This window comes from Pan troglodytes, chromosome 6 (genome assembly GCF_028858775.2).
Source record: "Pan troglodytes isolate AG18354 chromosome 6, NHGRI_mPanTro3-v2.0_pri, whole genome shotgun sequence".
Taxonomy (NCBI): Eukaryota; Metazoa; Chordata; class Mammalia; order Primates; family Hominidae; genus Pan; species Pan troglodytes.
In genome coordinates this window covers 10,773,866-10,798,790 of record NC_072404.2, presented here as the reverse complement: position 1 = coordinate 10,798,790, position 24,925 = coordinate 10,773,866, and the positions used below count along the sequence as shown (strand labels likewise).

Here is a 24,925-nt window from a genome sequence, read left to right as displayed (position 1 = left end):
CTGTGTTGTCACTGAGTGCCAGCTCTGAGTTTGCATTTGTCGTCCCGCCTTGTCACTCAGGACAGGTAGCAGGACTCGGCCTCCCCGATGACAGCCAGGGGTGTTCGGGCCGCAGGGACTGTTGTGTGCATGCGGGAAGCGCCGCTGCCTTCCTCTGCCGACGGGGTGCCGTGAGTTCTGTCCTCCCTTGTCCGCAAACCTCTTTGTGGTTGTTTTCATTTGAAATATTTTTCTTCCGCTATGACTCTGACTTGAAAATAACTCTTATCTTAGCACAGTGGAGGTGAAAAGATTGCTTTTCCTCTTTTTACATGGGAATAACTCACTGCCACTTAACTGGGACTTCCCTTCCAGTGGATTCCCAATGACAGAGTCACAGTGGGAAACGTTCATTGTATGTGGTCTGGCTAAAAACAAAACAACCCCAAACCTTTTTTCACCAGCCTAAAACTAGAAAAGTTGTTGAACTTTAAAGACATGTTTGAGCATTTCCAATTCAAAGAGAAAATAAAGTTGAATGGTTAGTTGCTCACAGCCAGTTTCATCCTTCAGTTTACTGCTTACACTTAAAAAATCAGTAACCTTCAGTTTGATCATAGAGGCACCATTGACAGCCCTGTTGTCCCCTGAGCTGAGTGAGTCCCGGAGGGGCAGCACCCCCTCCTGCCCTGGGGACTCGGGTGACGTCCAGCTACGTTCCATAAGGGGCCACTGACAGAGTTTAGCATTAACACCAAAAACACAGGGGGATGTTGTCGCTGGTGTGAACTGTTTGAAAGACATAAAATAGTCGGGCATGGTGGCTCACACCTGTAATCCCAGCACTTTGGGAGGCCGAGGAGGGTGGATCACCTGAGGTCAGGAGTTCCAGACCAGCCTGGCTAACATGGTGAAACCCCGTCTCTACTAAAAATATAAAAAATTAGCCAGGCATGGCGGTGGGCACCTGTAATCCCAGCTACTTGGGAGGCTGAGGCAGGAGAATTGCTTGAACCTGGGAGGTGGAGCTTGCAATGAGCTGAGACTGTGCCACTGCGCTCCAGCCTGGGCAAGAGAGCGAGACTCCATCTCAAAGAAACAAAACAAAACAAAACAAAACAAAAAACCACGTTAATATCTGTTGGTTCCCAACAGTGACCTATAATGTTGGTTGAAAGACGTTTGGGGATCTGTTTAAATCATATTGAGTAGTGTCTCTCATGGTTTTAGAGAATATACTGACAGAGAATGTATCGTTCTTTTGTTTTGAGGGTTTAAGTGGCAGAAGTGTTTTCAGAGGTTTCAGATATATACAGACTGAGAGGTCAGCTCGCCCTGCGTCCCCTTCCCTGCCGTGCTGTCCTTGCAAGACTTGGTGTCCGTCTTTGTTTTTGTTGTTGTTGCTGTTGTTGTTGTTTGAGACAGGGACTTACTCTGTTGCCCAGGCTAGAGTGCAGTGGTGCAATCATGGCTCACTGCAGCCTCGATCTCCTGGGCCCAAGCGATCCTCCCACCTCAGCCCCTCTGAGTAGCTGAGAACACAGGCACATGCCAACACACTCGACTTATTTCTTTATTTTATTTTTTTTGGTAGAGATGAGGTCTCACTATGTTGCCCAGGATGGTCTTGAACTCCTGAGTTCAGGTGGTCCTCCTGCCTTGGCCTCCCAAAGTGCCGGGATTTCAGGTGTGAGCCACTGCACCTGGCCTGAGTGTCCATCTTTGCGAAAGAGTCAGATTCTCGAATGCCTATGATAGGTTTGAACAAGACAAGCAAGAGTGGGAGGGATTGACCTTATTAGTCTTGAGACATACCTTAAAGCCATGGTGATTGAAACTATGTGGTTTTAGGGGCAGGAAGAGACAAATAAAGCAATGGAACAGAAGAGAGAGTGCAGATGCAGACCATATACCCTGTGGGAATTGGGTGGGCTATAGCATGCATCATAAATCCTGGGGAAAGAATTTTGTAAATTATGTTGGGATAACTGGCTTCAGCTATATGGAAAAAAAAAAAGGAAATTGGGTCCTTCCTCTAAATGCATCAGAGACCTACGTGTCAAAGGTAAAATTATATAGCCAAATGAAAGATTTCATAAAGAAGGCTTAAAAAGTGCAAAGTGGTTGGGCATTGTGGCTCGCGCCTGTAATCCTAGCACTTTGGGAGGCTGAAGTGAGAGGATCACTTGGGCCAGGAGTTGAAGCCCAGCCCGGGCAACATAATGAGACTCTGTCTCTACAAAAAAATATGAAAATTAGCTGTGTGTGGTGCCACAGGCCTGTAGTCCCAGCTACTCAGGGGGCTAAGGTGGGAGGATCACTTGAGCCCAGAAGGTCAAGGCTGCAGTGAGCTGTGATCATGCCACTGCACTCCAGCCTGGGCAACAGGGCAAGACCTCATCTGTTTTTGTTTGTTTGTTTGTCTTTTGAGATGGAGTCTTGCTCTGTCACTCAGGCTGGAGTGCAGTGGTGCAATCTCAGCTCACTGCAACCTCCACTTCTCGGGTTCAGCCCATTCTCCTGCCTCAGCCTCCTAAATAGCTGGGATCACAGACAGCTGCCATGAGGCCTGGCTAATTTTTGTATTTTTAGTAAAGACAGGGTTTCACCATGTTAGTCAGGCTGGTCTTGAACTCCTGACCTCAAATGATCTGCCTGCCTCGGCCTCCCAAAGTGCTGGGATTACAGGCATAAGCCACTGTGCCCAGCCTGTTTTTTTGTTTTGTTTTGTTTTTAAAGTGCAATCTGTAAGGAAAAAAAGTAGATAGATTTGACTATATCAAAATTCAAAATTTTTCTTTGACCAAGGACACTGTATAGATAAAAGATAGGTGATATACTAGAAGAAAATGTTTGCAATATCTAAAACTGATGTGATGAATAACTAGAATAAAGTAATGCATGTCTAAAGATCAGCAAGAAAACGGCAAAACATCCACTAGAAAACGTGAAGCTGGCACAAGTTTGCAGCTGGAGGAAGGTGAAGCAAGTGTGGCTAACACACACGATAGGGGAGGCTAGCTTCACTGATGCTGTTGCCACCCACAGCTGGCTCTGGCTGCAGAGGAAGCTAGACAAAGATTTCGGCTCTGCACCCTCTAGTACAAGGCAAAGAAGTTGTGAGGGTTGCTGATAGCTAATCCAGAGACTGCCACCCGTACACATATATGTTATTTAAAAAACAACAGTTCATGGCCGGGCAGAGTGGCTCACACCTGTAATCCCGGCACTTTGGGAGGCCGAGGCAGGCGGATCACGAGGTCAGGAGATCGAGACCATCCTGGCTAACACGGTGAAACCCTGTCTCTACTAAAAATATAGAAAATTAGCCAGGTGTGGTGGCGGGCGCCTGTAGTCCCAGCTACTCGGGAGGCTGAGGCAGGAGAATGGCGTGAACCCGGGAGGCGGAGCTTGCAGTGAGCCGAGATCATGCCACTGCACTCCAGCCTGGGCGACAGAGCGAGACTCCATCTCAAAAAAAAAAAAACACGGTTAATTTCCCCATAATAAGAAACCAATGATGTCAAAGTCAAAGTTATGAAAGTTAGTTTACTCTGGCCTGCAGCCATGACTGAATGCCTAATGCAGGACAGCCGTCTCACCAATATGGGGAACAAGGAAGTGCAGAGAAAGGGCCAAGCTTCTCTCTGCTTTGTGTGGCCATGGGTTTCCAATCTGTTGGCAGATGCTCTGGTGGATGGATAGGATCATTTTCTTTTTTCATTGTCATTGTCCTTGGGAACCCACTCTAGTGTATTAATGAATACCATTCCAACTTACCTTTCATATATTTGGATTCATATGTATCCTTAATACATAAATAATATTTCGTATATGTTTAATTTACCTAAGTGGGATTGAGCTATAAAGCTCATTGTTCCTTTTGTAACTCACATTACATTATTTATTTATTTATTTATTTATTTTAAAAATAGAGACATGGCCTCACTATGTTGCCAGACTGGTCTCAAACTCCTGGGCTCAAGTGATCCTCCCACCTCAGCCTGCCAAAGTGCTGGGATTACAGCCATGAGCCACCACACCTGGCCTCACATTATGTTTTTAACACCTACCCATGGTGCTCTACTCAGCTCATTGCTTTTGACTGATTCATAGTTTTCCATTATATGCCTAGACTACATATTCATTTCCTTAAGCACAGACACTCAAATTGGGTACAGCTTCTTCCTACTAAAATGGTGACACAATGAACCTGTTGAGGGCTTGTGCAGAGTTCTCGGAGGCATTCTTCCAGGAACGGAGCTGCTGGATTACAGAGCATATGTGCATGTCATTTCCTGGTGAGCATGGCTGGACAGTGGCTTCCTCAGAAGCCTCATGTGCCTGTGTGCCCCTCCACACCTTTAGGCGCTGCTTTAGTCCATTTCTTGTTGCCACAGCAGAATACCTGTGGCTGGTAATGTATAAGGAAAAGAGGTTTATTTATCTCACGGTTCCACAGGCTGCGAAGTTCCAGGGCACGGCCCTGGCTTCTGGTGAGGGCTTCTGTGCTGCATCATCACATGGCAGAAAAGGTCAAAGGGGAAGCAGACAGGTGCAAAGAGGGAAACCTGAGGGGTGCCCTGGCTTTATAGCAGCCTACTGTTCTTGGAAACCAATCCATTCTCGATCTGGTCTTGCCAGAACGAGAACTCATTTACTACGGTGAGCACAGTACCAGCCATTCATGAGGGATCTGTCCCCATGACCCAAACACCTCCTACTAGGCCTGCCTCCAGCACTGCCCCTTTGGGGATCAAATTGCAACATGAGTTTTAGTGGGGACAAACAAACCCCATCCAAACCATAGCACTGATTGTGCTGCTCTCCTCACCCCTCACTGACCCAGGATAAGTCTCCCCTGGAGACACTTTCAAATCAAAAGGCATTGCAGTGGAGTGGAGTGTTACAGGAATGCAGCCATAGAAACTCTGTAGCTGTCTTTTGTGAGCAGCTGTGAAACGGACAATTAAATGATTTCCCCAAGGTCACAACGTATAGATTTGAAATTGCCCCTCTATCTAATCAAAACTCAAGAAACAGGTTTTCTAGATATTGATTTCCCAGAGACTTGAATGAGAAATATTTTTTTGTTCTCATTTGTTCATAAGTAAAATTTGGCTACTCTGTGTTAGGCATTTGACTAGGCGCTGGATATGTTGCAATAGACAAAACAAATCCATTTCATGGATTTATAAATAAATGATTTCATGGAGTCAAGAGTCTAGTAGGCAATCAAAACAAAGATGTGGCTGGGTGCAGTGGTTCATGCCTGTAATCCAAGCACTTTGGGTGGGCAAGACAGGCCAGAAGTTCAAGGCTGCAGTGAGCTATGATCACACTACTGCACTCCAGCCTGGGTAACAGAGGAGACCTTATCTCTTAAAACACACATACACGCACACACACATGCACACGCACACACACAGATATAATCACTCAAAAAACATGTACAGTCATGCACCGTTAATGATGGTGATATGTTTTGAGAAATCCATCATTAGGCAATTTGTCATTGTTGGAACATCCTAGAGTGACTTACACAAACCTAGATGGTATAGTTTACTACACACCTAGGTTATATGGCATAGCCTATTGCTCCTAGGTTACATACCTCTACAGTATATTTCTGTATACTGAATGCTAAAGGTAATTAGAACATAACGGTAAATATTTGTGTGTCTAAACATATCTCAACACAGAAAAGGGGTTCACTCACCTCCCTTTCTGCCTCCGCTGCTGCCATGGCTCCTGTGAAGAACCTTGTGGTGAAGGGGGGCAAAAAAAATAAGCAGGTTCTGAAGTTCACTCTTGATTGCACCCACCCCGTAGAAGATGGAATCATGGATGTTGCCAATTTGAGCAGTTTTTGCAAGAAAGGATCAAAGTGAATGGAAAAGCTGGGAACCTTGGTGGAGGGTTGGTGACCATCGAAAGGAGGAAGAGCAAGATCACTGTGACATCCGAGGTCCCTTTCTCAAAAAGGTATTTGAAGTATCTCAACAAAAAATATTTGAAGAATATTGGCTACGCGTAGTTGCTAACAGCAAAGAGAGTTACGAATTACATTACTTCCAGATTAACCAGGACAAAGAAGAGGAGGAAGACAAGGATTAAATTCCATTTATCTGAAATATTTTGTATGAGTTCTTGAGTAAAACTTGGGAACCAAAAAAAAAAAAAAAAAAACCACACAGAAAAGAAACAGTAAAAATACAATATTGTATTCTTGCAGGGCCATCATTGTATATATGGTCTGTTGTCCAAAATGTCATAATGTACATGACTACAACTACAAGTTGTTTTATGTGCTATGAAAAAGAAGCACAGGTGCTCATTTGGAATGGGGGGTGAGGGAAATTCACTCTGAAGAGGTGAAATGTAAGCCAGTCTCAAAGATGACAACACACCAACCAGGTAGAGAGCAGTGGGCAGTCGGTGGGGCAGGAAGAGCATTCTGGTCAGACAGAACAGCATTGTGTGAAGATCCAGGGATGAGAGAGAATGAAGCAAAGGCAGGCACTGCAAGAAGGCCATTGCAGCTGGTGCAGAGGGGAAAGTTGCAGAAGGTGCGGCTAGACAGATAGTTGGGGAAAAGATCAACCTGGCTTGTTATGTATTTTGGATTTTACACTGCGTATAATGGGAGGTCATTGGAGGGATTAAAAGATGACTCTGGCTCCTAGGTAGAGAATACTTTGAAAAGGTCAGTAATAGGAGATTAATTCAGTTGTTGTAGAAGTTGAAATGAGAGTTGATGGTGGCTTGGGCTAGAGTTATAAGGGAACAGGTAGAAAGCAGTAGAGGGATTTTAAGTATATTCTGGAGGTGAAATCAACAGAACTTGTAAATGAATTGGATGTTGAGGATGCAAAACAGGGAGGTGTCCAGAATGACTCCCAGGTTTCTCGTATCAAGAGTTGGGTAGAAAGAGATGTCATTTCCTAAAATGGAGACTACTGAGAGAGAAGCAAACTATGGGAGGATGAGTTAGAGTTCTCTTTAAACTATGTTAAGTTAAAGACATCCAAATATAGGTGGCAACCACAGGCAGTCAGATAATATGGATCTGGAGTTCAGAAGAGAGTCTGATTAAAATATGAATTAATCTGTAAGTAAGTGGTATTTAAAGCTGTGGAAATCAGCAGATTAACCAGGCAGTGAATGTACATGCAGTGAGGAGAAATGAGGGCTTAGAATGGAAACTGGAGGAACTCCCAACATTTAGAGGTCAAGTAAAGGAGGAGGAATCAGCAAATTCGACTGAGGAGTGGCCAGACATGTGGAAGACAACATAAAGAGTATGGTGTCGCAGAGGCCAAGATGAAGCTACCATAGGTCAAAGAAGATGGAAATCATTGGGGTCATGGATTGGGCAACATGGAGGTCACCAAAGACCTTGCTGATAGCTGTTTTTGAGCATGTAAGCCAATGTTGAAATGGATTAAAAAGAAGGTATTTATATTTCTGGCAATATATGGGATTAACTATCCCAGAAAATCTTTCTATGTAAAGTGCCTGGAAATGTTGGATAAATATAAGAAATCATTTTTTTGAATGCATAGCTGAGTACCCAGGAAAATAAAGGAAGTCTCTAGGGCTGGAAAAAAAAGAGATACCTTGAAACCTCAGGATTTTAGCTGATTCTGAAACTAGAACCGCCCTAGAGGCATTGGCCAGTCTTGGAAACTGAGAAACTTAAGTTTAGCAGCTGTCCAAGAAGAGACAGAAAGCTCTTGGGACCTTAAAAGGTAGGGAGTTAGAATTGAGACCCCTCCAAATACAATTGGAATCCTCAAAGGGTGACACATTGAGTGAAAAAATGGAGTAAGAAGAATCTGTTACCTGGTGAAAGGAGATGGCAAAGGAAGTTCTCTCTCTTGACTTGGGTGGGAAAAACTAAAGACTGTTCCTTAAAATTGAAAACCACATGTCCTCTTACATGTATTTGGGGTTCAAAGTTGCACCATCTAGATGTTGTGGATAATCCCTGGATAAGAAATTACACTGACTGCAATTCTATAGTGTACAAGAACATCTACTGGAAACAAAGCAACTCCTCTTTGGAAGGACACAGCCTCTACACAGGCATTCCAAGCTTCACCAGAAATGAGCTCACAATCCAAAATTACAAGACCCAAGAGGTAATACCACTCTGAGTTCTTGGATAACAACAAACTATACACTTTCTCAAGAGCATTCGGAATTAGAATAATTAGTTATAGAGTACTAAGTATGTTTAACACGTTTAAAGAAATAAAAGGTAGGGGGAAAACCATGAAAGAACAGAATGCCATCTAAAAGGCAGAGAAGCTTGGAAAAGAACAAAATAGTGAAATATAAATATTTAAGTGGATATTTCAATGATGCTTAAACAGCAGACTAAATACAACTGAAGAGAGGACTTGGAGGTAATCTGGCATCACCCAGAAAGACACACGGCTTAAGAGACATGGAGGACAGAGTGAGAAGGTTGACAACGTGTCTAGATGAAGAGAATCAGGAGACAAGTGGGAGAACATATTCCCAGGAAGTGCCCAAGAAGCTTCTGGAGATCATAAAAAGCATGACTTCTGATTCGGGAATCATAGTGTATCCTGGGTAAGATTATATTTTTTATTTTTTATTTTTATTTTTAATTTAATTTAATTTTTTTGAGACAGAGTTTCACTCTTGTTGCCCAGGCTGGAGTGCAATGGTGTGATCTTGGCTCACCGCAACCTCTGCCTCTCAGGTTCAAGCAGTTCTCCTGCCTCAGCCTCCCGAGTAGCTGGGATTACAGGCATGCACCACCACGCCCGGCTAATTTTGTATTTTTAGTAGTGACGGGGTTTCTCCATGTTGAGGCTGGTCTCCAACTCCTGACCTCAGGTGATCTGCCCGCCTCGGCCTCCCAAAGTGCTGGGATTACAGGCGTGAGCCACTGTGCCCAGCCTGGGTAAGATTATTAAAGAGAAATCTATGCCTGGACACACAGTGGTGGGATCACAGGGCACTAGGGACAGACACTTTTATAGCTGCCATAAGAAAAGACAGACGAGCAGTAGTTCACCTAGCTGCGGAATTCTCAACGGGAACCAGAGGACAGCAGTATCGCGCCCTTAAAGCATGGCCAGAACACAAATGTCGACCTCGAAATGCAGCCCCAGCTAAACCAACGTCCAGCAACGGCCCAAGAAACAAGACAGAAGCTGCTTTCCACCGCGGGTTCCCACCACGAAGGGGTCTTTGGACTTCCAAAGGGTGCACGCTAGGGTGAAGAGTGCTGAGGGTGCCCCCAAAAAGGATGCACATCTGCGATGTCGAGGGACTTGGAGAGCAAAGAATTAGATGGGTAAAGTTGGGCAAATATGTAAAATAGTGGCAATAAAGGGTTGAGTTTGGCCGGTCGACAACGTGAATCCTGCCCACCCCCATGTATAGCCCCCCGCGCAGCGGTAGGAGCCCCAGCCCAGAACGCCGTGGCTCCCGTGAGCCCTCGCGCTGGCGGCGGGTGCGCAGGCGCCCGCGCGTGTACGGTAGGTTCTGGAACGCAGCCGCTGAGGGGTCTGGCGCCATGTTGGGGCTGAGGGGAAGGAGGAGAAGCTCCTGAAGCGGCGGGCGCGCAGAGGGAGTGGGAGTGGGGTCGGACCAGGGCAGCTAGAAGCCCTGCCCTTCCCGCCTCAGCGGATCATGACCCGGGCGGCGGCCGCGAAGGTCGCGGTGGTGGGGGACGTGCCCTGGCGGGGCGGGCGCTGAAAGATGATGCCGTTTCCGGTGACAACCCAGGGACCACCGCAGCCGGCGCCGCCGCCGAAGCGCTACGGCGTCTTCTCGCCTATCAGTCTAGCGGTCCCCAAGGAGACGGACTGCCTCCTCACCCAGAGGCTAATAGAAACCCTCAGGCCCTTCGGGGTCTTCGAAGAGGAAGAGGAACTGCAGCGCAGGATTTTAGTTTTGGAAAAATTAAATAATCTGGTAAAGGAATGGATACGCGAAATCAGTGAAAGCAAGAGTCTTCCCCAGTCTGTAATTGAAAACGTTGGAGGAAAGATTTTTACGTTTGGCTCTTACAGATTAGGAGTACATACGAAGGGCGCAGATATTGACGCCTTGTGCGTTGCACCAAGTCATGTGGATCGAAGCGACTTTTTCACCTCATTCTATGCTAAACTGAAACTACAGGAGGAAGTAAAAGATTTAAGGGCTGTCGAGGAGGCATTTGTGCCAGTTATCAAACTGTGTTTTGATGGGATAGAGATTGATATTTTATTTGCAAGATTAGCACTACAGACTATTCCAGAAGATTTGGACTTAAGAGATGACAGTCTACTTAAAAATTTAGACATTAGATGCATAAGAAGCCTTAATGGTTGCCGGGTAACCGATGAAATTTTACATCTAGTGCCAAACATTGACAACTTCAGGCTGACTCTGAGAGCCATCAAACTGTGGGCCAAGTGCCACAATATCTATTCCAATATATTAGGTTTCCTCGGAGGTGTTTCCTGGGCCATGCTAGTAGCAAGAACTTGTCAGCTTTATCCAAATGCAGTAGCGTCAACTCTTGTACGGAAATTCTTCTTGGTATTTTCAGAATGGGAATGGCCAAACCCAGTGTTACTGAAGGAGCCTGAAGAACGGAATCTTAATTTGCCTGTATGGGACCCAAGAGTAAATCCCAGTGATAGGTACCATCTTATGCCTATCATCACACCAGCATACCCACAGCAGAACTCCACATACAACGTGTCTATTTCAACCAGGATGGTCATGATTGAGGAGTTTAAACAGGGGCTTGCTATCACACACGAGATTTTGCTAAGTAAGGCAGAGTGGTCCAAACTCTTTGAAGCTCCAAGCTTCTTTCAAAAGTACAAGCATTATATTGTACTTCTGGCAAGTGCATCAACAGAAAAACAACATTTAGAATGGGTGGGCTTGGTGGAATCAAAGATCCGAATCCTGGTTGGGAGCTTGGAGAAGAATGAATTTATTACACTGGCACATGTGAATCCACAGTCATTTCCAGCACCCAAAGAAAATCCTGATATGGAAGAATTTTGTACAATGTGGGTGATTGGGTTAGGGCTAAAAAAGCCAGAAAACTCTGAAATTCTCAGCATTGATCTCACCTATGATATCCAGTCTTTCACAGATACTGTTTATAGGCAAGCAGTGAATAGTAAGATGTTTGAGATGGGTATGAAAATTACTGCAATGCATTTAAGAAGAAAGGAACTTCACCAGCTGCTGCCTCATCATGTGCTTCAGGACAAGAAAGCACACTCAACAGAAGGTAGAAGATTGACAGATTTGAACGACAGCAGCTTTGACTTGTCTGCAGGCTGTGAAAACAGCATGTCTGTGCCTTCATCTACTAGCACTATGAAGACAGGCCCATTGATTAGCAGTTCTCAGGGTAGAAACAGTCCTGCCTTGGCTGTAGTGACAGCATCTGTGGCTAACATACAGGCTACTGAAATTTCCTTGCAACAGGTGAATACCAATGAAAGTTCAGGGGTTGCATTAAACGAAAGTATTCCTCACGCTGTCTCTCAGCCTGCCATTTCTCCATCACCAAAGGCCATGGTCGCCAGAGTTCTTTCTTCAACATGTCTCATAAGCCATCCAGACCTTCAGGAAACTCAGCAACAAACATATCTAATCCTATAGTTGGAGTCTAGAGGATATTCTTGCCTCATAAAGAAAAAAGGACCAAGAAAACCAAAACGGAAGAGGAGAAACTCAATACAAAGACAAGTACAACTCCATTAGAAAAATTCAGACAGCATCTTCTCTATTGGCCTCTCGGGGAACATCAGTATAGATCTTTCCGGTATCCCTGTTCTCCCTGCAAATCCAATTCCTGTTATCAAGAATTCAGTAAAACAGGTTGAATGGTTAAAAACAACCTCAAGGGTCCGTGAACAATATCTGCGAACTGAACCTGTTGTCTTCAAATACTAAGGAAGGAGAATGAGGGGTACGGGACTAGATATGACTTGAAATAGATTGAGGCTCATTTGGTAACTTCCTTTACTGAGCCAGTCTTGATCAGAAGTCCACATTAGTATGTGACAGCTAGAGGTACTGTTATTAATGTATCAGCAACAGTTACATTAACTATTTCAAAGGACTACTGCCCTTAAAATGAAAAAACCTTTCAGCTATATTTGTACCCGTGACTGACATCTGGACTGGATTTATGCTTGATGCATTGTTGGGAAAATATGCAATACAAACTGGTATCAGAATCCTTATACTGATGAGGCACTTTATATTTTTTATTAGAAAGTAGAACTAATTTTAGATTTTTCAAATTGGTGAATTTTATTTTTCCCTGAAGAGGTTTCTTCACTATTAATCTTAAAATTGGATACCATTGTGCAGTGGTGTACTATACTTCAGAGAAAGCATAAAAGTACATCTAGCTCAGTCCCTATGAGGTAGCTGTAACCCTTTAAAATGAAATGTCAACTTTAAGGTATGTTTTTGACATCAACCATTAGTAGGTCTTTGGTTTTGATGGCACACTATGGAGAAAGGACACACTGGTTTTAATCTGTAGAACTGTTTTAGAGTAATCAGCAATCAAACATTTTCTTTGAGCTATCAAGGCTCCATATTCTCTTGTCCTCAATCATTAGTCCTAAAACAAAAAAGCTTTTTGCCTCCCTCTCTTCTCTTTGCTTGTATGCACACAGTATGCTTATGTGTCATTTCACAAGAAAAAAGGAATAATATTCTCTAAACCATGATGTGAAACTGACAATCCTGTGGGCACATGGCACAAAACACCAAATATTGGTTATGACGAAACACCACATTTTAGCAAAACTTTACTAAATGTAATGTCTATGAGATATGTTTCTGATCTTGGATGACCATTTGATCACTGCATATGAGAAGTTTTGTTCATTCCACAGAATACCTCCTTATAGGAAAGTTAATTTCCAATTGCACACATAAGCAAAAAGGCATTTTCTTCAAGAATTTTAAACACTTTTATTTTTAAACGATTTATCAAAATTCATCTCTAAATTTTACATGTAGAAACATAAAAAAGTAATTTTTAGCAAGCACTTGACATCTTACTGGCTTTCTGCTCTTTTAGTCTACAAAAGATCAGCAATACTTTAAGTTTAAAAAAAGTCATAATTAAGCAGTAGAGCATCTATGATTAGGAAATGTGAGGGGCAACAGATGTGAATGAATGAAGGTTGAGTCTTTCTTAATCTAGACAGCAAACTTAACAGGCTTTCCAATTAGCCTTGCTTTAACCGCCCCCCCCCCACCCGTCCTTCCTCTAACTCTGCACTTTTCATGTTAAACTGCAATTACTTAAACTCTTTTCCTGTCCTTCTGCATTAATTTTCCAAAGTTGGAATATAGGCATGTCCTTTTAGGCTGTAGAGACTTTTCTTTCACCATTACTTTCTGATATCTAGTATACAGTATTTCTTTTTCTCACATCTTTGCCCTTTCACCACAATAATAAATCGGGTGAAGTGTGCACAATATCTGTATTTTGAATGGCTATGGCGTTAGGTTGAAATGGCCAGGCACAAATTTAGTCTGGTCATTTTGTTTACACATTGGGAAAAAAATTAGTTTATTAAACATTACCTGTAACTATGTCTGTTTTACCAAGCTGGAACCTTGGGACTTTTTATTTCTAATTTTTATTACCTGAATGTCAGACCATTTTTTCATGTGATGAACCTAGTGAGTGGAGTTTGCTTTGTTTTATGGTATCTGTACTCCTGGTATATTCAAGCACTGTTTTGAAAACAGATGACTTATTTCTCCATTAAAAATGCAATAAAAATAAATGGCAAACAAGCAAAGTGAAACTAAAATACTGGACAATAGTACGATTTAAATCTAAGATATGAATTCAGATGTACTTACATTGTTCTGAAGGAGAGTAGAGTCACTGATGAACTTTTCGACCTTACTAAGTCTAGAATGTAGTAATGTTTAGGGAAACATGAAAAGGTTAAAATTTCAAGTAAGTAAAAGTAAAAAATGAAGTTAAGCTGAATCCAGAAGAAGGCAGGAAAGAAAGGGGGAAAGCATACAAAAAAATAGAGTAAAAAGAAAACACGATCTATGGTCATGGAAATGAAACCAAGTATATCTGTCACTACAATAAATGGACCAAACTTCCTGATTAAAAAAGGCAGAAATGGTCAGATTCCATGGGAAAACCAAGTCCAACTGTATGCTGTTTTACTTAAAAGAGACACAACCAAAATAAAAGAATGGAAAAAAGGCACGCTAATGAAAAGAAGCTGGGATAATAACAACATTATTCAAGTAAGTGTCAGAGCAAAAATAATTATTAAGGGCAAGAGCACCATGCATTAATGATAGAAGTCCTACAGCATCAGGAACATTTAATGATTTAAAACTTGTCTGCACCTAATAACTCAGCCTCAACATAAAATAACAAAGATGAACAGAAATTGCTAAATGTGTCATTATCATAGAAGATTTCAAAACAGCCTTTCATTAATTGATATCAAGCAGATAAAAATAGAAGGGAAACAGTTTTTGAACACAGTCCGGTGTAGTGGCTGGTGGACTTTTTGCATTAAGGACCAGACAGTAAATATTTTCAGCTTTGTGAAGCCATCCGGTCTCTGTCACAGCTACTTAACTCTGCCTTTGTAGAGGGCAATCAGTCATAGACAATATGTAAACAGATGGCCAGGGCCGGATTTCTCACCCATCCCTATCAGCCATTGTTTGCCATGAATGATCTGGTGAATGTTTATTATAGAACCTTCCACCCCACAATTGGAAAATGCATGTTATTCTCAAGTAAGCATTGGGCATGTACAAAAATTAACCTCTTGCTATATCAAAAGTAATATTTAACATACTTCAAAGTATCTGATTTATAGGACATGTTCTCTCACCACAGAACAGTAAGTTAGAAATTAAGTAACAGCATAAAGAAGACACAAAAAAGCTCAAGTCATGAAAGAAGAGATTGGTACAATTAAGAGATTTTGTTCATCAGATAATGAACCGTGAAAAGTGAAAAACTGAAAAACAGGCCCTAAGCTGGGAGAAGATTTTGTGATAAGATAAAACTGACAAATGATTACTATCCAGAATATATTAAGGGTGACAAAGGAAAAAGTCTGTTTTAAAGATCAACAGGCCGGGTGCGGTAGCTCACGCCTGTAATCCCAGCACTTTGGGAGGTCGAGGCGGGTGGATCGCTTGAGACCAGGAGTTCGAGACCAGCCTGGGCAACATGGCAAAAACCCATCTCTACTAAAAATACAAAAATCAGCTGGGTGTGGTGGCATGTACCTGTAGTCCCAGCATGTACCTGTCAGTCCCAGGAGGCCGATGCAGGAGAATCGCTTGAACCCAGGAGGTGAAGGTTGCAGTGAGCTGAGATCAAGCCACTGCGCTCCAGCCTGGGTGACGGTGAGAGTCTGTCTAAAAAAAAAAAAAGCTGGATTCAGTGGTTCATGCTTGTAAGCCAAGCATTTTGGGAGGCCGAGGCGAGCAGATCACTTGAGGCCAGGAGTTTGATTCCAGCCTGGCCAATGTGGTGAAACTCCACCTTTTGTATTTTTCTCTACTAAAAGTACAAAAATTCGCTGGGCATGGTGATGCGCACCTGTAATCCTAGCTGCTTGGGAAGCTGAGGCATGAGAATCACTTGAACCCAGGAGACGGAGGTGTCAGTGAGCTGAGATCAGGCCACTGCACTCCAACCTGAGCGACAGAGCAAGACTGTGTCTCAAAAATCGAAAACAATAAAATCCCCAACAACCCAGTTTAAAAAATGGGCCAAAGAAGCGCATAAGCACTTCACGGAAGAGGAGCTAGGAACGGCCAATAAACATGAAAAGATGCCCAATCTCAGTAGTAACAAGGAAAATACAATATAAGACCAGAGAGGTATTTCTTTTTTTTTTTTACAAAAATAAAAAAGTCTAACACTGTCTAGGTATGGTGAGGATGAGGAGCAATGGAAACTCGAACACGGTGCCAGTGAGAACATGGTGCAAATTGTTTTGTCCCCTTTGGGAAGCAGCTTGGTCTTATCTAGCACAGTTGACGGGCCCACACTCTGCGTTCCAATTAGTCTCCTCGTAGGTCTTCACCCTCGTGCTGCGGGACACTGATGTACTTCATCTTACTGATCCCCTTAGTCTTTGGGGTGACCAGAGTCTGTGGGACCACAGCCGTGTCCAGAACTCTACACACCTTCTAGTTTACCTTCAGTGTGCCATTTAACTACCATAATTTTCTCTGGTATTTCTCGTGGTGGTAGAAAAGTCAGGAAGCATTTGAAAATGAGTATGAGAGTGTTTATGTCAATGTTTTGTAGTAGCCGAAAGTTCCAAACAATCCACATATCCATCAATGAGGGAATGGCTGGATGGTGGCATATTCATGCAATAAATACCATAAAGTTGTGAAATTAGACCGTAGCTGCCTGCGTCAGTGTTAGCTGTGTGTCATCGTGTTGAGGGAAAAGCACAAAAATGCACACAGTGTGATACCATTTACATAAGGTTTCAAAATAAGCAAAGTAGAGCAGTATAATTTAGGGTTCCAAAAATGTGTGGTGTAACTATAAATGAAAAAAGGCCATGTTAAATACGGAATCCAGGAAAGTGATTCCCTTTGGTAGGGTGAGAGGTGGGGACAGGCAAGAAGATGTGCTTGGGAGGGTTGATGTGATTCTGGAACTAGTCCATTCTTTTTAGGTTGGGTGGTGGATGAAATGGTGTTCATTTTGTTATTAGTCTAAGTTACAAATGCTTTCATATGTGTGAAATATAATTAAACAACCAATACCAAAGTGGTATCTTTTTGTTTTTGTTTGTTTGTTTGTTTTGAGACGGAGTCTCGCTCTGTCGCCCAGGGTGGAGTGCGGTGGCACCATCTCGGCTCACTGCAACCTCCGCCTCCCGGGTTCAAGTAATTCTCCTGTCTCAGTCTTCCGAGTAGCTGGGATTACAGGCGCCCGCCAACATACCCAGCTAATTTTTGTATTTTTAGTAGAGACAGGATTTCACCATATTGGCCAGGCTGGTCTTGAACTCCTGACCTCAGGTGATCTGCCCGCCTCGGCCTCCCAAAGTGCTGGGATTACAGGCGTGAGCCACCGCGCCTGGCCCAAAGTGATAACCTCTTTATCAACAATGACAAAGACCAAACACCACCCTCCCCAGAAACAAAAGCAAACAGAAAACCCCACCTAATGCCGCCTCATGAGTTCGGATTGCATTTGGCCAGGTCAGAGTAGCCTGGGCACAATACAGCTTTATTTCACCTAACAGTAAGTTCAGGGCTGGTAACGGTGGCTTTCCTGGTCACCAGGGACCAGGCTTTTTCTCCTTTCGGCCCCATCATTCTAGTTCATGCCTTCTATCTTCAGGGTTACCTCAAGGTGCAGGATGGTGAATGGGGCCCCTGCCATCACATCTTCATTTAAGGCAGGAAGAAAGAAGGAAGACGGGGAAGGGCAAAGGTGTACCTGCAAACTGCCCACCTATGGAGCTTTCAGAGAAGTCCCAACAGCGGCATCCCCTCATCTTTCACTGACTGCACCGTAGTCACATGGCTGTGCCTACCTGCAAGGGAGACAGGAAAATGTCTCTTTTCTTAGCTGGGTACATCACCTCACCGATAGCTTAGGGCTTATGGTATTAAGAGGAAGGAGAGAATGTCTAGTAAATGGCAATGATAGTCTTCTCTTTCACAACACACATATATTTAGAAGTTCAAAATCACTTCCAAATAACTTTCCATGTACACCCAGCATTTTTTTTTTTTTTTTTTTTTTTTTTTTGAGACAGAGTTTCGCTGTTGTTGCCCAGGCTGGAGTGTAGTGGCGTGATCTCGGCTCACCGCAACATCCGCCTCCCAGGTTCAAGCGATTCTCCTGCCTCAGCCTCCCAAGTAGCTGGGATTACAGGCACCCACCACAATGCCTGGCTAATTTTGTATTTTTAGTAGAGACGGGGTTTCTCCATGTTGGTCAGGCTGGTCTCAAACTCCTGACCTCAGGTGATCTGCCCGCCCTGGCCTCCCAAAGTGCTGGGATTACAGGTGTGAGCCAACACGCCCGGCCTACCCCCAGCATCTTAAAGTCACCAGTGGCACATGGAATCTCCATCATTCTTTGAGTATTTGACTTCCTTTCTGCTATTTAAAAGGCCCATGTGTTTAGGTGAGGCCCACCTGGATAATCTCCCTTTTGATGAACCCAAAGTGAACTGATGAGAAAACTTATTTACGTATCTGCAAAAATCACTTTTGCCATACAACAAAACATAATCATGAAATGACACGAACAGTTCCCACTCACACTCAAGGTTGGAGGGCGGGTTATGCAAAGCAAGAGTCACTGGGGGTCATCTTAGAATTCTGGCTGCCACAGTCTGCCCTCTGGCCTCCAGTGATTCATAGTTACACCCGCATGCAAAATACACTCACCCCATCTCAAGGTCCCCCAGTCTCATCCTATTATAGTATCAGTTCAAGTCTAAAATCTCATCATCTTAATCTAAATCAGGTGTGAATGGGGTGTCTGGGTATAATCCATTAAGTACCACTCTTGGGGCGCTAGTTCTTTCCATCTGTGGACCTGTAACACTAAAGACACAAGTATCTGCCCCAACCCTCCCAACTTGCAAGGGTGGGACAGGCATAGGGTAACAGTCACTCTGGTTCAAAAGTGAGGGAAATGGGCCAGGCGTGGTGGCTCACGCCTGTAATCCCAGCACTTTGGGAGGCCGAGGCAGGTGGATCACGTGAGGTCAGGAGTTTGAGACCAGCCTGGCCAATATGGTGAAACCCCATCTCTACCAAAAACACAAAAATTATCAGGGTGTGGTGGCACATGCCTGTAATCCCAGCCACTCTGTGCTATGTGGGCAACATAGCAAGACCCCCATCTCTACAAAAAATAAAAAATTAGTCAGGCATGGTGGCACACACCTGTGTTCCCAGCTGCTTAGGAGGCTTAGATGGGAGGATTGCTTGAACCTAGGAGTCTGAGGTTGCAGTGAGCTTTGAACATGCCACTGCACTCCAGCCTGGGCAACAGAGCTAGACCCTGTCTCAATAAATATGTAAATAAATAATAGGAGAAAATGGAAGGTAAAAAGGTGCCACTGGCCTGGCCCAAAGCATTTTTGAACTCTAGTGAGGCAAATTCCAGTGGAAGTTCTTTTGTTCCGTTCCAAGGCCTAGGGTAGTCTCTCAGCTCTGCCCTCTGTCCTCTTGGTGCCACCCTCTGGGATCTTGGCTTCATCCTCTGAGTCACCTTTCCCTCTGCATGGACGGTAGCATGTCTATCAGCCCCACTTCCTGTCTGTAGCCACCCCCTTCATTTTTCAGTGTCTCTGTTCCCTTCAGTCTAGGCCAGCCAGTGTTTCTGCTGGTATAATTTTCTGAAAAGCCTGTGGGCTGGATGAGGATTTCCTGAGAATTCACTCCAGTAGGCAGAAGCCACATCCATAAATGTCTCTGAGATAATCCCTTCTCTACTTTCAGCTTCTGGTGAGATGGTGGAGGGACAGTGCTCTTGAACTTTCTTGAGGTCCTCTGTTTTGACTAAGAAAAATATATGAGGAACACCCTGACTCTACTGAGTCATTTATGTGGCCAGGTACCCTGACCTTTTGGTCTTCCTGGGTTTCAGCAAAGGGTTGTCTAGACCCACACTTGGTTTTTCCTCTGTGCCTCTCATCAGAAGCCATTTCTGACTTTTGGCATCTCTTGTCATCTGGGAAGGCTGCGCATTTTCAAACTTGTCCAGTCCTGGTTCTTTTTTTGCTGAACAGTTCTTTAATTTCTCTCTCTCCTGTTGCCTCTTAACCATAAGCAGCAAGAAGAAACCAGGCAGCACCTTCTACACTCTGCTTGGAAACCTCCTCAGCCATCTCTTCAGGTTCACCATTTGCAAATTCTCTTTCCAGCAATTGCAGGATGACATATTCAGTGAGCTCCCTGCCCTCACATCACAAGAACACACCTTCCTCCAGTTTCCAGTAACATGCCCCTCGCTTCCTTCTGAGCCTTCGCTGGCAGCCTTGTGAGCATCTAGGTTTCTGCTGTTTGCAGCAATTTTGCCTTTCTCTGAGGTGATTTAGGAAAGTTCTCACTTTATTCTGAGAAAGAAGCAATGTCTTTACTGTGCACATTTCCTAGTAGCCTGTTCAAGGGAATCTAGACTTTTCCCATCCTGCTTCTCAGAGTCCTTCTAGCCTCCACCTATTGCCTGGTTACCAAAGCACCTTCACATTTTAGGTATTTGTTACAGTAGCACCCCATTTCCTGGCCCTAAAATCTGAACTTTTCTTTTCTTTTTTTCTTTTTTTTTTGAGACGGAGTTTTGCTCTTGTCACCCAGGCAATGGCATGAGCTCGGCTCACTGCAACTTCCACCTCCCACATTCAAATGATTCTCCTGCCTCAGCCTCCTAAGTAGCTGGGATTACGGGTGTGTGCCACCATGCCCGGCTACTTTTTCTTGTATTTTTAGTAGAGATGGGGTTTCACCATGTTGGCAAGGCTGGTCTTGAACTCCTGACCTCAGATGATCCACCTGCCTTGGCCTCCCAAAGTGCTGGGATTCCAGGTGTGAGCCACCAAACTCGGCCCTGAACTTGTTTTCTATTGCTTGCAACTACAAGTGCAGCTTAAAACTATACTATTTAACTTACATTTTCCACAAGTCAGGAGTCTGGGCACGGGAGAGCTGGACCCTCTGCCCAGGTCTCACATGGCTGCACTCAAGGTATCGGCTGGGCTGCGTTCCTCTCTGGAGCTCAGGGGCCTCTTTCAGACTCACAAGGTTGTTGGCAGAGTTCAATTCTTTGTGGTTTTAGGACTGAAGTCTCTGCATCTCTCCCCTCGTCTCTCACTGGCTCACAGCCGTGGACCACTCTCAGCTCCCAGTGACTGTTGTCAGGTTGCCCCGTGATGCCCTGGACAACTGCCCTGGCATCACACACGTCTCATACTTCAAACCTCTCTGACTTCTCTTCCGTGACCAGCTGGAGAGAACTCTGGGCTTTGAAGGAGCACACGTAATTAGGTTCAGCCCAGCAAATAACCTCCATATCTCAAGGTCAGCTGATAGACAACTTTAATTATATCTGCAGAATCTCTTCTGCCATGCAGCATAATCACAGAGTGAGCCCAGGGGGGCAGAGACCATGGAGCCATCTTAGAATTCTGCCCACCATAGTGACCTTCCATGCTTTTTCTGTGCTTATATTATTCTGCAGGGGACTTCTTACACATGTATATACATACATACAGGGTTCTTTCTGTCAAACGTTTTTTTTTCTTTTTTTTTTTTTAAGGGATCGTCTGTGTAGTGTGGGTAAAAGGAATGAAGAAAAAAATAAAAAGAAAACAATGAGGGAATCATATACTTACTTTTCTGTATTTTTCATACCAGATCCTCTCTGGAAATTACATCGTGTGTTATACCTCCAATTCATTCATCTTAATGGTTATGGAATATTCCTTGGTGTAGACGAAACACTCTATGTATTTGGGGATTGTTAGGAACAATTTTGCAACATACATTCCTACATATACTATATTTCACCAAATAAAAGATGTTATCAGTAGTAAGATCACCAGTGTTAACCACCATAAAAAATACAATTAAACTAGGACATAATACTTTCTTATTACCTAGGATTTTTATTTTTGTACTTAAGCTATATTGTAGCTAAAGATTTATTTCAACACAGATTTTGATCTGTGTTCATTTTGTGCGTACGCAGAAAGGTATGCAGGAGTGAAATGAATTTAGAGTGTAAGTCTTTTCAAATGAGAGCCGTCCCTGTCCACACTCCCCACACAGTATCATTTTCTTTGTCCTCAAGAGGATTGGTGATGTGGCACCCCCTGCTGTCTCTAGTACATTCTTCCAAGCCACCTGCCATTCGGTCTGCAGGTTTGTTGCAGATAACAGCTGGAAGGCATGTTCATGCCTTGGATGGTCCTGAATGAACTGAAATGTTTCAGAACCTTGCCCCAGGCAACAAAAACCAAGCTGTAGCCTCACAGCTGCAGCCTGGCCGACATTCCACAGAATACAGGATGCCTTCCAGTTCCAGAGATGTTAGAAGATAAACACGTGTGTTTAGGAGTTGATGGAATTGATCCCATCAACGTTCATTCATTCATTAATTCATTCTTGCAGTAGAATGAAAACTATGTACACTTAAATATTTTTACTTATTTTCACCAAAGTTATATATATATGTGCACAGTTAAAGCAATAGTTTCTCATTACTGATTAAAAGCAAAACAGCAGTTCTCTGCCATAGCCGTTCCTTGTTCCCAGTTTTGAACTCCCCATAACCACTTTCAACTGTGAACTCTTTCTTTCTGGCTTTTAATTCCTTTTTTTTTTTTTTTTTGAGACAGAATTTCCCTCTTGTTGCCCAGGCTGGAGTGCAATGGCACGATCTCGGCTCACCACAACCTCTGCCTCCCAGGTTCAAACGATTCTCCTGCTTCAGTCTCTCGAGTAGCTGGGATTACAGGCATATGCCACCACGCCCGGCTAATTTTGTATTTTCATTAGAGACGAGGTTTCTCCATGTTGGTCAGGCTAGTCTCAAACTCCTGACCTCAGGTGATCTGCCCGCCTCGGCCTCCCAAAATGCTGGGATTACAGGTGTGAGCCACCATGCCCGGCCTAATTCCCTATCTTTAACAAACGTATCCTACTATGTCTTGATTTTTAAAAATTTCAGACATTTTCTAGTGACTTCCTTCAGTGGAAAATGAGAACTTAGGTCTTTTCACCACCCGCCTCTCCAAATTTCCAATTCCTATTGCCCGATCTTCTCAATATAGCCATGTTTTTTTTAAAATTAATAATCAGGGTTTACCTTTTTACGATCATGTATAGCTTTTCACAACTAAAGATGGGTCTATACGAATATTGTTTTTCCTTCCTGTCCAACTTTTATTTTTCTTTGTAGTTAATTATTGTCCTTCTTGCTTGTCCATTCTTTTCCTTGCTACTTTTCATTATTTCCACATTCCCTTAACACTCTGTTGTCTTCCCTCTTTTAAGATGTTCAGATATATTCGATATCTTATCAATTTCAGCTTCTCGGAGCTATCTTCCTTGTCTCTGTTGGACTGGGGGCTTATGACGTAAAGAAATGTATTTGCTGGGTTTTTTTGAAAAAAACTTTTATTATAAGAGGTATTTTTATACCATAAAATTACCTGTTTTTAGTATACAATTGAATGAATTTTTAGTAAATTTACAAAGTTGTGTGATCATCATCACAGTCCAGTCTTAGCAATTTTTTTTTTTTTTTTTTTTGAGACGGGGTCTCACTCAGTCACCCAGTCTGTGCAGTCACCCAGGCTGGAGTGCAGTGGTGTGATCTCAGCTCACTGCAACCTCCACCATCTCCCAGGTTCAAGCAGTCCTCCCAATTCAGCCTCCCGAGTTAGCTGGGACTACAGATGTGTGCCACCATGCCTGACTAATTTTTGTATTTTTGGTAGAGACAGGGTTTCACCATGTCACCCAGGCTGGTCTCGAACTCCCGAGCTCAAGCGATCCGCCTGCCGCGGCCTCCCTAAGTTGCTGGGATTACAGGCGAGAGCCACCGCACCCGGCCGGCACGTTTTCATCACCAAAAGATCCTTTGTGTCTATTAGCAGTCAGCCGGTCCCACCCCCAGACCCAGGCAGCCCCTGATCAGTTTTCTGGCTCTATACATTTGCTTTTTCCAGATATTTCATATATATAGAGTCATACCTGTGTGTTTTTTGTTTTTTGTTTTTTTTGCATCTAGCTTTTTTCACGTAGCATATTTTTGAGGCTCATCCATGTTGTAAGAGGTATCATCAGTATTTTGTTCCTTTTCATTGCTAAACAGTAGCCTATCGTATGGATAGATTTTGTTCATCTGTTCACCCGTTGATGGACATTTGGATTATTTCTCCCTTGTTGACTATTCTGGATAATGCTGCTGTGAACATTTGTGCATAAGTATTTGCGTGGACGTGTATTTTTTACTTCTCTTGGGCATATACCTAGGAGTTGAACTTATGAGTCACAGGTAAATTCATGTGTAACATTTTAACACACCGACAAGCTGTTCTCCACAATGGCTGCACCATCTTACTTTCCAGCAATCGTGTATGAGGGGTCCAGTCTTTCTGCACTCTTGATATTGTTTACCTTTTTTGTTGTTGTTGTTTGGTGAGACAGAGTCTTGCTCTGTTGCCCAGTTGCAGTGCATTGGCATGATCTTGGCTCACTACAACCTCTGCCTCCTGGGTTCAAGCGATTCTCCTGCCTCAGCCTCATGAGCAGCTGGGATTACAGGCACTTGCTACCACCCCCAGGTAATTTTTGTATCTTTAGTAGAGACGGGGTTTTACCATCTTGGACAGGCTGGTCTTGAACTCCTGACCTCAAGTGATCCACCCACCTTGGCCTCCCAAAGTGCTGGGATTACAGGTGTGAGCCACCATGCCTGGCCTGTTTACCTTTTTTATTATAACCATGGTAGTGGGTGTGAAGTGGTATCTTATTGTGGTTTTCCTCTGCATTTCCCAAATGGCTAATGATGTTGAGCATTTTCTATTGTATTTTAATGTACTTATTGGCCATGTATATTTATTCTTTGAAGAAATGTTTATTCAAATCCTTGTCCATTAAAAAATGTGGTTGTGGCTGGGCACGGTGGCTCATGCCTATAATCCCAGCACTTCGGGAGGCTGAGGTGGGTGGATCACCTGAGGTCAGGAGTTTTGAGGCCAGCCTGGCCAACATGGTGAAACTCCATCTCTACTAAAAATACGAAAATTAGCCAGGCATGGTGGCACACACCTGTAATCCCAGCTACTTGGGAGGCTGAGGCAGGAGAATCGCTTGAACCTGGAAGGCGGAGGTTGCAGTGAGCTGAGACAGCACCACT

General features: G+C 43.7%; 2 protein-coding genes and 1 pseudogene across 6 annotated transcripts in view; all 3 read left to right on the top strand.

The window, feature by feature from the left end:
- RADIL (Rap associating with DIL domain) overlaps positions 1 to 24,925 on the top strand; it is an 84,314-nt gene that overhangs the window by 12,171 nt on the left and 47,218 nt on the right. The gene's annotated exons all lie outside the window — the stretch shown is intronic.
- On the top strand, positions 5,642 to 6,162 carry LOC129144520 (large ribosomal subunit protein eL22-like; annotated as a pseudogene).
- On the top strand, positions 9,500 to 13,820 carry PAPOLB (poly(A) polymerase beta). The gene has a single exon (XM_016957046.4). It carries the CDS (start codon positions 9,721 to 9,723, stop codon positions 11,632 to 11,634), a length of 1,914 nt encoding a protein of 637 aa, XP_016812535.1. The 5' UTR covers positions 9,500 to 9,720; the 3' UTR covers positions 11,635 to 13,820.

Coding starts and splice junctions, on each gene's coding strand:
- PAPOLB (XM_016957046.4), top strand. CDS start 9,721: ATGATGCCGTTTCCGGTGACAACCCAGGGACCACCGCAGCCGGCGCCG.